Source organism: Pundamilia nyererei, unplaced genomic scaffold, assembly GCF_000239375.1.
Source record: "Pundamilia nyererei isolate P.nyererei 1_Seehausen unplaced genomic scaffold, PunNye1.0 scaffold00270, whole genome shotgun sequence".
Lineage (NCBI taxonomy): Eukaryota > Metazoa > Chordata > Actinopteri > Cichliformes > Cichlidae > Pundamilia > Pundamilia nyererei.
Window position 1 is genome coordinate 223,696 of NW_005187671.1, and position 13,311 is coordinate 237,006.

General features: G+C 38.6%; 1 protein-coding gene across 4 annotated transcripts in view; it reads left to right on the plus strand.

The window, feature by feature from the left end:
* The window catches only part of myo18ab (myosin XVIIIA b), a 124,089-nt gene that overhangs the window by 85,170 nt on the left and 25,608 nt on the right, over nt 1-13,311 (plus strand). For all 4 annotated transcript variants that reach the window (XM_005750349.1, XM_005750350.1, XM_005750352.1 and 1 more), the window contains 11 exons: nt 591-710; nt 1,964-2,075; nt 3,439-3,566; nt 4,350-4,504; nt 4,673-4,796; nt 6,739-6,846; nt 7,030-7,122; nt 7,747-7,857; nt 9,001-9,105; nt 9,730-9,876; nt 10,373-10,486. In XM_005750349.1, the coding sequence (XP_005750406.1) occupies nt 591-710; nt 1,964-2,075; nt 3,439-3,566; nt 4,350-4,504; nt 4,673-4,796; nt 6,739-6,846; nt 7,030-7,122; nt 7,747-7,857; nt 9,001-9,105; nt 9,730-9,876; nt 10,373-10,486 (1,317 nt within the window). The remainder of the gene's footprint in view (nt 1-590; nt 711-1,963; nt 2,076-3,438; nt 3,567-4,349; nt 4,505-4,672; nt 4,797-6,738; nt 6,847-7,029; nt 7,123-7,746; nt 7,858-9,000; nt 9,106-9,729; nt 9,877-10,372; nt 10,487-13,311) is intronic.

The following is a 13,311-nucleotide window of genomic DNA, read 5'->3' on the forward strand; positions in this document are numbered from 1 at the left end:
CGGACAAAGCGGATGAAGATGGATGGATGAAAATTGTTAGCATATTTCTCAAGTGTCAGCAGACAGCTAATCTGGAGTGATGTTTGCTAACATTGGTCATCTGCATCCCTGCAGAGATATAGATTTAACTACTGAATATCATTTCAATGATTCATGAGGAGCGATGATGACAATTGTTAACTGTGTTTTAACAGGGTTATGATCCATTTCTGCTCAGTGAAAACAGTGAAGTCTTTTTCTTGAGAAACAATCACATTTTTAAGTGACCCAAACATTTGAGCTGTTCGGCATGGTTCTTCCTTTGTCCCTCTGAAATTCTTAACATTTGGCCTTGTTGTTCTTATATCATCCTGCTATGACATAAAGACAAATGACAACTGAAATATAAATTCTTTCTTTAGCAAGGCTTAGTTAGCATTAGTTAATTAGTTCTCATGTTTTACTTATCGGGTCCCAGATGATACCCTGTCTATTAGCTCCTAACAACAAATTTTACAATCACGAACTGACCCTAAAATAAAATCTCACAATTTTTGAGAGTTCTTCCAAGCTATACATTAATACAAGATTTGTCAATATTCACATTTCAGATCACAGAGCTGTCAGCAGAGCTGGCTGATGAGCGCAACACTGGGGAATCTGCCTCCCAGTTGCTGGAGACAGAAACTTCTGAGAGACTGCGTCTGGAGAAGGACATGAAGGACCTGCAGGTAAAGATGGAAACATACACACATGCATGTACACTGGAGAAAAGTCTTGTCACCAGCTACTATAATGCTGTATTTCCGGGCTACCTCATTTTGACTTCTACTTTGAGGTGAGCGTATTATTCATCCAGCTCAGAAAACTTGATATTTGGGCTTGTGAATGCACTTCATATTCAGGAGAGGAACACTCCTGAAATTGCACTGCTTACCTGCAGTTTGTGGTTTGCAGCGTGGGCCCCTTGAGCCAGGTAACAAAATTGTAATTCCACGTTGCTGTGTGTGCAGGACACCCTGGCTCAGGGTGTCTGTCCCATTATTCTCGTACTGTTGCTTTGACCGTGTAATGAAATTGGACATTTTTGCTTATGCATGCAACATATACTGAATGTTGTGGTAGCAGTATTTTTGACTGTTATTTGTATTTCAAGACTGCCATTTTTGCAATAATAAATCAGATGACGAAAGAACACCAGCGTCATTTTTGCACATGAGTAGTAATGTTAAACAGTCATGACATTTACTGCTGAATTGGTTCAGTTTATTCAGTAAAAGAGTCTAGATACCTGAAATGATCATCAAATAAGAAACAAACTACCCAGTTTTAAGAAAATAAGACTTTCAACTTTAAATAGTTACACAACTAAAAACTTTGCTGTGTGTGGCAGGCCCTGCAGAATTTGTTTGACTCAAAGGGGCTTTGGTAATGCTCCTTTGTCAATGACCAACAGACAGAGATAGAATGTTGAAATCAGTTTGGGTATAAGCAGTAGGAGAGAAAGAGCGAGGAAGGTAAGGCTAACTTAGATTAGTCAGGGATGGTGGATATGCTGGACAAAGGATGTTGAACTACCAACAGGAGGAAGAGACGATGATCACAGAGAAGACTCAAGGATGTGCAGACGATTGATGTAAAAGAAGATGATAGAATGAAATTGAAGTAGATGATACCTAAAGGGAGAAGCACAACGAAGAAAATAAATAAGAACATGTGTTATATTTTAATGTAGCCAAAGTCCAAGCACTGTTCATTTCACTAAGTGATATATTTCACCCAGACCCAGTTCTGACCTCTGAGCTGTGAGCAAAATTATGTTAAGGGGACCCTTCACCTGACCCATGAGCTTTTACACACAGTTAAAAATGCTACTCAAGTCTTTACACTGTAATGGACCTTTTCAAAACCACATTCTTGATTAATCTTCGTAGAGTTTTGTTGCCATTGTTATAGAAGCTGCTTGTTATCCCTAATCCACCAGGCCAAATTTGACAGCACGAAGAAAGAGATGGAGTCTATGGAGATGGAGGTGATGGAGGCTCGACTCATCCGTGCTTCCGAACTCAGTGGAGAGGTGGATGATGATGAGACAGGTTAGACACGACCTCCCAAGCACAACAGTACTGACCAATCAGGACATAGTGATACTGATCACTCCTGGGTGTCAAGCTTCTTGTCACTAAATCAAATGAGTATAACTTATTCATAACTCTACACATTTCCCAATCCTGTTTGTACTTCCATAGATTTATAATTGCATGCAATAATTCACTTCCTCTCATTTTTATTGGTCGAGCCCCCTCAATACTAGAGCTACATTCTAGTAAACCTATACAGTTGTTTTTGTAACTATTTTAAGGTCTATGAGGGTGTACTCCTGCAGCATCATTATATCGTGTATGTAATGTAACAAAGGGGGGAAAAACAACAAGGAACGTTAGTGGTTGCTACAGTTTCTCTTTCAGCAATTCTATCTTTCACTTGAGGCTTTCTAAATACCTAAAACGAAATTAACACTTGACAATCTCTGCACAAGCTCACATCATCAAATCATTCTTGTGGTTTGTGTTATGTTTTCTGTTCCCTAAATGGACTCTACTTCACATAGCCCTGCACAGCTGTTACAGTACCAGTTATTCCAGACTGTTAGAAAAACCCAGTGTGTGTTCTTTAGTGGGGGTGCAGGAACCGCAGGGGTAATGTCCAATCGATGCTTTGACAAAAGCCAAGAAAAATCCAACGTGAAGAAGTACATTAGAGATGGATTGGTTCAATGCAAGAAAGGAAGCAAGGACTCAGTTCATGACGCCCTGCAGGCCTGCTGCCAGCCGTCTTTGTTTGGCCTGCAGACTTTGTGAAAGAAGAATTGATTCCTCAGTGTCTCCAGCTTGCAACAGCTTTTCACTTTTGTACTACAGTAAAGCAAAAATGATGTAGCACCACACTCATGGAGGGGTATTTATGCAGGACTGAAGTACATTCAGTACCTGTAGGTTGCTCCTCGTGGCTATAACTGACAATTGTATAGGTCTTACTAAAGTGCAGTTCAGAGTATTGAGGTTTGTTGGTAAAATAAGAGAATGTTGAATTAATGGACACTCGACAATTCCCTGAAGACGCTCTGTAGGGTTTAGTCAGGTAACTTAGCTGGTCATTCAAGCACAGTAATAACACTGTCACTGTGGGCATTTGCTAAGTCCTGTTGGAAAATGAAATCTGCATTTCAATTAAGCTTTACAATAGATGTATGAATCGCTTTAAGATATCCTTGGAGATGTTTTGCCTTGGACTAAGCAAGGTTGACTTTAGTTCGTAGCATCTAAATGTTTTTATTCTCAGCCTTTCAGAATGTCTTTTATGGCTGGATACAGTAAATACATGTGTGGTATTGAGTACATGGGGTAGCACAAGTGACAGAGCACATGATGTAGACAATAAAAGTACGAAATATCACAGGAGGAGAGTGGAAGCTGAAGTATGAGCGAGCAATCAGGGAGATCGAGTTCACCAAGAAGAGACTGCAGCAGGAGCTTGATGACAAACTGGAGGTGGAGCAGCAGAACAAGCGGCAGCTGGAGAGGAGGGTGAGTGGACACTGATACATATTTATGAACAGAATTCAAGTTTTTCTTTACAGTAAAATCTTGGGCTTTATCTTAATTATATGACTCTGATTTCCTTCTTTTATTACAAAAACTGTTATTCAGTATACATATATTCTGACAATATAATGTGTCATACCAAAACATGCAACACATACTTTCATGGCTCCCAGATAACGAAGGTATAACAACATAGCTGGTTAGTTTTAAACACATTAAGAAGGGAATTAATTATTTCAGGTGATGACGTCATGAAGCTGTTTAAGTTCTTACCAGACGTGTGCATAGCTGTCATCAATGCAAACTGTGACCACTTTAAGGAATTGACAGCAAGAAAGATGATTTGCTTTGTTCACACTTTGCTAAATGGCCTTAACTGTTGTCTCTTCTGAGACTTTGATGATAAGGTGAATCTGGGTTAAATCACAAGTGACATCCTCACTTATCTGATTAGAAATTATAATTTGATTTGAGCATCTATTGCAGTAAGAGTGCTCAGCAAGTGGTAATAGTATCCTTAAGCAAAACAAACACTTGCACTCAAAGCAAGCACATTTATGACTATATAACTGAAAGCACATTGGAATAAATCCAGTTTTCTTCTTTTAATTTGAAAACTAATCTCATTCCCCACGTGGTTTTTAAGCTACAATGGTCTTAATAAGCTGTTTTAAAAACAATAAATTGCTTGCGTACTGCTTGACTGTATTTTTTATGCATTCATCAAACAGGCTTCTTAACATATTGAGGATACTTTTTGTGCAGATCAGTGACCTGGAGGCTGATTATGAGGAGTCTCAGCGAAATATCCAGCAGCTGAAGAAGAAAGCCCAGCGGCTGACAGCTGAGCTGCAGGACACTAAACTTCACCTGGAGGGTCAGCAGAGTCGCAACCATGATTTGGAGAAGAAGCAGAGGAAGTCAGTACACAAACACACGCAGTCAAGTTTTACCTGTCATGTCATCACACAGTTCTATTACTTTACCTACCTCTGCCTGGTTCCTGGAAGGCCCTATAGTAGTGGTGTAATAACAACAGTAATTGTAAATAAATTACAGTGTTTTATGTGTGTGTGTATTTTTGAAAGGTTTGACAGTGAGCTGAGTGCAGCCCAGGATGAGGTGCAGAGGGAGAGAAGCCTGAGGGAGAAACTGGCTCGAGAGAAAGACGTGCTGACCGGAGAGGTCTTCGGCCTCCGGCAGCAGCTGGAGGTCTGTGTCTCTGTGGGCTACACTGTGGCACGTTGCTTTAGTGAAGGGGTTTTTCTTTTCTTGGGACTTGGTGCGTTATTTGTGAATTATTTAGTGTCAGATACCCCAGCATTTTAAAGTTTTCAGCATCCTACTCATATTTAGATTTTGTATTTACTCGGTCACTTATTGTCTTTGAGCAGTAAAGACAATCAGTATGTTTAGATGAGCATGTGTGATCATTGTGAGTTTAAGTTTAAAGCTGCAAGAAGAAATTGTTGTTTGGGCCTCCTTTGTAGTTACCAGGATGGCAGCACAATATGATCCAAGATTATGAGGGGCCGTGCAAAATTCATTCTTTCACTCTCACATAGTTTTATTTTAATTTTTATATTTAGATATTTTTATTCTCATGTTTACACATATTTAACACACACATTACAATATTGTGTTCTCTTATACATGTATTTTAATGTACATATTCACAAATTTTCACTCTAACATACATGCATTTTCATTTATGCATTCCTACATTTTGCTCTCATTTACATGCATTCAATTTGGATTTAATCTCACAAATAATATATATATGTAAGAAGAGAATGCTTACATGTCTGAAGAAAATATATGTATGAAGAGAATAATGTATGTGAATGAAAGAGTGTAGTGGAAACGGAAGGCTGGGTGTCTGTACCGCTGTGATTGGCTGAGAAGCACGCGCGGGTCACTTTCAAGTGTCTGACAGCATGGAGGGGGGAGAAGAAACTCGAGTTCTTCAGCGAGCTGTCTATGGCGTTATTTTTGTGCCACTATTCTGAGCGCAAGTAAAAAAAGTTTGCAGGTGCAAGTGTTGCATTTTCAGCTGATCAAGCTTGAACGTGCTGCTGTTGTTGTTGTTTAGCGCAACATCCGCTGGTTTCCTGTTTCTGGCGCAAAGTGGGCGATAAACAAACAAGAGAGATTGAAGTAGCAACAGGAGAGGGAGGGAGAGAGATTGAGGGGAGAAGAGACAGCTGTGCAACGTAAAGACAGAATAACTCCAGCTTTGTCTTTTTTTCATTCTAGCTGAAGTATGGGACGAATCGCGTTAAGCACGAGCAACACATTGCTCTCTTCTCTTCGCTCAAAATAAATTTCTCCTCAAAATGCAACACTTGCACCTGCAAACTTTTTTTTACTTGCGCTCAGAATAGTGGCACAAAAATAACGCCATAGACAGCTCGCTGAAGAACTCGAGTTTCTTCTCCCCCCTCCATGCTGTCAGACACTTGAAAGTGACCCGCGCGTGCTTCTCAGCCAATCACAGCGGTACAGACACCCAGCCTTCCGTTTCCACTACACTCTTTCATTCACATACATTATTCTCTTGCATACATATATTTTCTTCAGACATGTAAGCATTCTCTTCTTACATATATATATTATTTGGGAGATTAAATCCAAATTGAATGCATGTAAATGAGAGCAAAATGTAGGAATGCATAAATGAAAATGCATGTATGTTAGAGTGAAAATTTGTGAATATGTACATTAAAATACATGTATAAGAGAACACAATATTGTAATGTGTGTGTTAAATATGTGTAAACATGAGAATAAAAATATCTAAATATAAAAATTTAAATAAAACTATGTGAGAGTGAAAGTATGAATTTTGCACGGCCCCTCATACAAGACTGTACATTTTTATTCTAATTGCGTGTCTAACTCATGCCAAGTCTACAATTTTTATCCACGGAAACTTGTAGCTCTTGATTGCAGTTGTAATATATTGTAAAGACCTCCAGCTTCATACTGTGCTTGTTACAGAGAACAAGCTTGTCATTTTAACTTGTAATTGTAACTTCCCTTTTGTGTTTCCACTTTGTGGCTATGTGTAGAGCAGAGTATCTCAACTTTTCCCCATCGTGCACATGTGGCAGTTCCCTTTTCTGTGTTCTGACTCTAATCACCTGTCCTGCAGGACAAAGACCTGGAAGCTTGTGCAGTCAACCTGAAGCTGGAGCAGCTGGAGGCCGAGCTGCAGGATCTCAACTCCCAAGAATCAAAGGATGAGGCATCACTGGCCAAGGTCTGTCCTATTCCTTTTTTAGTTAGTCAAACCATCCACTCCATCTGTTTGTGCCAGTCCACGCCCACAAAAAAATCAAAAGTGTTCTTTGTCTGTTCAACTAAAATAGATATATGATGGTGCATTCATTTATTAATTGAATATCAGGTATTCATTTTGGAACATCATTTTTTTTCTATGCAGGTGAAGAAGCAGCTTCGTGATCTAGAGGCAAAGGTGAAAGACCAAGAAGAAGAGCTTGATGAGCAGGCTGGTACCATCCAGATGTTGGAGCAGGTACACACGAAAAAGGAAAAAACTAAAAAAACTCCAATTAAAGCTGTATTTTTGCTTAGTAAATTTTTTTTATTTATATTCCCAAAAAGCTGGTCCTGTTCATCTGGACGTAGCGTCTTCAGTGGGAGAAACGTTTCATCACTCATTCAAGTGACCAATTCACTTTCTCGGATCATGAAGTCATCCAAGTGATGTCATTTGTGACGAAACGTTTCTCCCACTGAAAACACTACGTCCAGATGAACAGGACCAGCTTTTTGGGATTTCCTTAACTGGATGATATTTTAAGGCTGTTTTTAGACTAGTATTAAGGATGGTAGTCATGCTTTTTAGATTACAAAGATGACAGTTTGGAACAAAAAGGACATTAAGTGTGCATCCACATCCAAGTGCAGTATCCTGCAACTTTAAAGAAAGTTTTCAAAATCTGCACCAAAATGTAATGATTCTTGTTTTTGTACACATTCAACTCCTTCTGAAAGTCATGCTAGTATATTGCTAGTATATTTTGTGAAATATGAATGGCATTGGACACATACCTCCATCAAGGCAAAGACGGAACATTAACATTATGCTTCTTTAAGCCACAGTGAGTCCAGAGCATCTGGTCTGTGTTTCTTTCAGGGTAAGCTACGTCTTGAGATGGAGATGGAGCGCTTGCGTCAAACCCATTCCAAGGAGATTGAGAGCAAAGATGAGGAAGTGGAGGAGATCAGGCAGTCATGTAGCAAAAAGGTGAGAAAGTGCTTTTTCACATTGTGTAACACTTGTCAGCAAGTGTTTAGGAGAAGCAGGATTCAAATTTGTGGTTTTGGGCACAGCTAGAGACTAGATCCAGAGACACTGATGGAGAAATTAGCTGTAAGGGCATGCACAGCAAAGGATAAATGAAATGATGACAACAATATGACAAAATCCAATCAAGCTGCTATCAATTCAGTGTTGTTTATGGGAGGTTTCTAGACACCACAGAAAACCGTTGAACTAACATGTGCCCTGTTTTAAATGTTTTTCCTTGATGCTTGACTTTGTGTGCATATTTCTTTTAGGTGCACAGCACTTCAGAGAACAGCTATTGTTTTTAAATGTGCAATAGAATTAAAAATGGTGGATTTGACTTGACTCACAGGGTAGGATCAATGTGTAATTAATCAAACCCTTACTAATAGCCTTCACTTCTTGAAATACTCTGAAAGGTTTGAGAAAAAAAGTCCTTTCTTTTTTGAGATTATAAACTTAACTCACCAAGAATCCAGAAACTACCAAGATGAATTAAATGACACAAGATGTTAAATGGACTGGTGCTAGTACCTGCCTCAGTCACCCATTCGCACTCATTCATATAACCAACGTGCAGCTAAATGCTGTTGTATCTTGTCCAAGGATGTTTTGGCATATGACACATTTCCATGTACACATGGGTGACAATGGGGGAAAAAGGTGTTCATACAGTGTTGGGCTATTACATGTTACATGTCACAAGAACATGTAACATCTGCATCTCATGGGTCTCTGCGGGCCTAATGAGGCACCGTTTTCCCAAAAGTAATTCCCTCATTTGTCGTTTCAGTGATGGTGGTGGAGAGCGCCGTCAATCTTGTCCACAATTCTTCAATAAATGTTCAGTTGGCAGTCTAATAGCTGAAGGCCATAGCACACGATTCCCACTGTTGGCATACTCAAACTGTTCAATGACAGGGCATTATGATCCCAGTTTCACTTTGTATTGATTTGCAGTGACCTCTCTTTCTAAGTGAACAAATTGAGCCAAACCAGCTTTTATTGACATGGCATGTGAAAATAATATGTTAATATGGTGACTGTGTAAAAGGTTCTTGAACAGTTGCATTACGACTGTGTGTGTGTCTGTTTGTGTAGCTAAAACAAATGGAAGTCCAGCTTGAAGAGGAGTATGATGAGAAGCAGAAGGTGCTGAAAGAGAAGAGAGAGCTGGAGTCGAACTTTCTGTCTGTACAGGACCAGGTAAATACAATGAACACAGTGCAATGCAACCGGAGCAGCATCTGTAAACAAAAGAAATAAAACTGTAAGCAAATATCTGACATGACCTGAGCTTTTAGCAAAATTTGGCCTTGTGGACTTAGCAGAAGAAAATTTACATATCTGATTGCAGATCCAATTTTATATGAGTATGGGCAAATAAATTAAACTTAACAAGTTGTGTGAGGTGTTTATGTTTAAAATGAGCTGTGTTATCAAGGGATGTAAGCATCACTCATTTCGTTTCATGATATTCTTTTAGACTACACTTTTTAGACATTTTTGCAAATGTATGCTAAGGTAATAATTCATTTGTTTATTCAAACATACTTAAAACATTTGTAATGCAAAGAATATTGTCTTTAGTAAGTAAGAAACTACTAAAGTTTATCTAGTAGTTAAAATTGTTACTTTCTTCGTATGTAGTGTTTCACTGTAGCCAAATTTAATTTATCAATTCAGAAATTTCAGTTTTATGTATGCTAGATAATCTAAGGATTCTTCCTTTAATGATAAAACACACTGTGTATTACTATAACTACTATAACTACCATAACTTGTCCCACTCAGTCAGTTGAGTCACACTTTGGTCATCTTGGTTCCCAGGTGAGAGGTGGTGACATAGAGGTTGAAAAGCGCTTGAGGAAGGACTTGAAGAGAACCAAGGCTTTGCTAGCAGATGCCCAGATCATGTTGGACCACATAAAGAATAACGCACCCAGCAAGAGGGAGATCGCCCAACTCAAGAATCAGGTACAGCCACAACTTCATAAATTACTGACAGCAGCAGTTTCAGAAACATGCTATCATCTGTGGCTTGTGGGAAAATGGAAAGACCCCTAATCTAAGGAGATAGAAAAACACCAAAGAATGAAAGAAGTCAAATACTGACACCAGCACATTTACATGTTAACACATTTTATGCTCCTGTTATGGTAATTAGCATAATCTTGGATTATTTTTTGTGACAATTTTTCAGGCTTTAAGCTGTAAAACACCCCCTGATGTGATTGAGTTATGACTCAAAGCATTAATGTCTGTGGCCTCACTTCAACTCCCCTGTGCCTTCTTACGGGACTGAACCGTCTGAAAACCTCTGATCCAAAGCAGAAGATTTTCCAAATAAAGCCCAGCCACCTGATTCTTGACTGGGACCAGAATCCATTAAAAAACTGAAATATATCTACTGGGATACTAACTGTGAAGTCGTCCTGAGCTCATTCTTTTCCTCAATGTCTGTGTGTTTCAGTTAGAGGAGTCGGAGTTCACCTGTGCAGCTGCAGTTAAAGCTAAAAAGTCCATGGAGGTGGAGATTGAAGACCTACATGTTCAGATGGAGGACATTTCCAAAACGAAACAGGCGGTCAGTACAGCTCACTGGATTTCCTTCTCAACCTTTAGAAGGAGAATTTTCAGCATGCAGTCTTAGGTGAAGGTTAGGATTCTTCCTAAGAAAAAGCTAAAGCTGTCTCAACCATGTAGGGCATTTTCTTTAAGATGTCATCTGTGGGGGTAGAGGGGTATCAGTAGATATGTTGAATCTCTACTTTTAGCCAGAGATTAGTGAGAGATTGAAGACATACCTGTTTCCTGTGAGACCCCTCTGAGCTCATCTTACTCTTTCTGGTCCTCTTTTTTTACATTTTTTAAAAATATATTTACATACAAAGACAATATAATTTTCATGAAGAGATTTTTCTTAGTCACTGCAAAATACAACTCTCTTCTTCTTCTAAGAAGCCATTTTTAGCTCCTTAGTTTTTTTCTTAGTTTGCTCCTGTCAGAAACGCTCATAATCTGTTTTGACCTTTATATTTTCTGTCCTTTTCAGAATGACTTATCTTACGTTAAGCCCGGTTCCCATGATAATCTGGTTTTCACACATCGGTCAGAGTGTGTTTTCTCCTTTCTCCCATGTTTCTCTTGCCTGTCATTTACTCTACTCTTACTCTCTGTCTCTGTGAAGTTTAATCTCCTTCTGGTTCTTCTCCTGCCTGTTGAAAAGAAACGACTGTCTATCACACAATGGTTGTTCACGTATTGCTAAAACCAATTTAAATAACAAAAAGATTAACTTTAATTTTAGGTGAATATTATGCCATTATAGTCAGTCAAATCGTGGAAGGATGGATGGAATTAATGAACGGGTGGCTTTACATATCAATACTTAATCATATAATTATATAATAAAATGTTCCTTTGGCTTTCTATTAATCTGCTATACTCGTGAAGCCTGCTGCACACTTCTAGTCTTTTATTGATTTCATTGCACACTGTACTTGAAGCCAGATGTAGAGAGGTGCAAGGTCAGGAATTTGTTTGTACTGAAGGTGGTTTGAAGAGTTTTAGCTTCTGGTAGTTTCTGCATTTTCACATAATCACCATAGAGTGTTGCAGTGACTATGTATTATGTAGAAGAAGCTTAACTTCTACATAATTCTTTATAGTCAATGAGCAAAAAAATGAAATGAAAAAAGTAAAGAAATCAGTATAAATATATATTAATTACACTGCGTTACAGAAACAGCTGATCAGTTGTAAGAAGAGAAAAGTGTCATATAAATACCAGTTAATTCTAATACACCTGTGTTCAGCTGTTTTTATTCTTTTATTCATGCTGCACTCTGTGTGGGTATTTTTAGCTTTCTGCAGTCCTTCCTGGCTGGACGTGTAATATATTATTACTTCCAGTGCCCAACGTACCCTTTCCCCAGAGCAGTGGTGGAAAACGTTTTACTGCTCCCATGTTTGCTTATGGGTCCAAAAAAAAGGTTTTACCTTTTATATTTTTAAATATTAATATAAAGGTTTATTATTTACAATCTTCATCATCTAAATCTGCAAAATAATAAGCTAGTAAACCAGACGACAAGAAAAAAGCATAATTAATTTAGTGTTTCTAGTTCCCAGGTGAACTCATAACTGGGCTTGGTGAAAACAGCCACTGGCACGAACAGGCCAGCAGGTGGCTGGAAAACTGGCCCCACTCACGTCACCATGAAAATAATAGAAATTAGATTCTGGTGACTCTTTGTTCAGCTAGCCAACTGTGACCACCAGATGGCAGTAAACTACAGGATGAGTTCAAAGAAGCAACATGAGATCATTTGTGGAGCAGTACAGTTTAATCGATACCTATTTTTAGATTTCACTGGGCAGGCAGTGCTTGCCTTGCTTGTCCTGATGTATAAACTGGAAGAAATGGCACTGAATATTCACTTCAGTTGCTAATTCTTTCTAATTAGTGTCATCGTGAATGCAGGTTAATGAAGAGCTTCGCTGAGAATTCAGCTACATGAGCATTTAGATTGAGCCAACACAGTTAAATGTGGACAAGATTAACTGAATTAGCAGAGAAACCCAGGTCATAGTTTGGAAAACGTCAGAGTACTCTATGTACACCGAAACACCACATTTCATATTCACACACTCTTTCAAAAATACTTTTGAATGAACAGCCGACTGGCAAAAAGGAGAGAAGATACAGTGCAATCAAAAGGCGATTTCTTAGTCTTTAGTTTATTTTGTCACACTTGTATGTTTCAGATCAACAAAGAGCATTTTGTATTTGATAAAAGTAACTTGTGTAAATACAGTACATGTATTTTCTTACTTTTCATTTTATTTATTATTACTATTACTTGAAAAAGGTTCTCCAAACCTACCTGACCCTGTGTGAAAAAGTAATTATTACCAACCTAATAACCAGTTGTCTGAATCTTTGCAGCAAGGACTGCGATCAAGTGTTTGATATTGGTGGCAATGAGGCATTCATAGTACAATGGAGGAATTTTGGCCCACTCTTCTTTAATTCAGTGACGTTGGAGAGTTCTTGAATGTGAAGGTTATGCACAGCCATATCAATCTGATTTAATTCTAAATTTTCTTTAGACAACTCCAAAACCTTTATTTTGCTTTTTGTTGAGCCATTCAGAGGTGGACTTCTTGTCGTATTTTGGATCATTGTACTGCTGCATAGCCCAAGGGTGCTTGTGCTTTAGGGCACAGACAAATGGCCACCATTCTCCTTCAGGATTTTGAGGTAGAGAGCAGAATTCATGGTTAAATCAATTACGGCAAGTGGTCCGTCACACTAGGGCTGCTCAATTAATCGAATTTTAATCACGATTACGATCTGGGCTTTCAACGATCATTAAAAATGACTGAGCCGATTATTAGCCCCTCCCT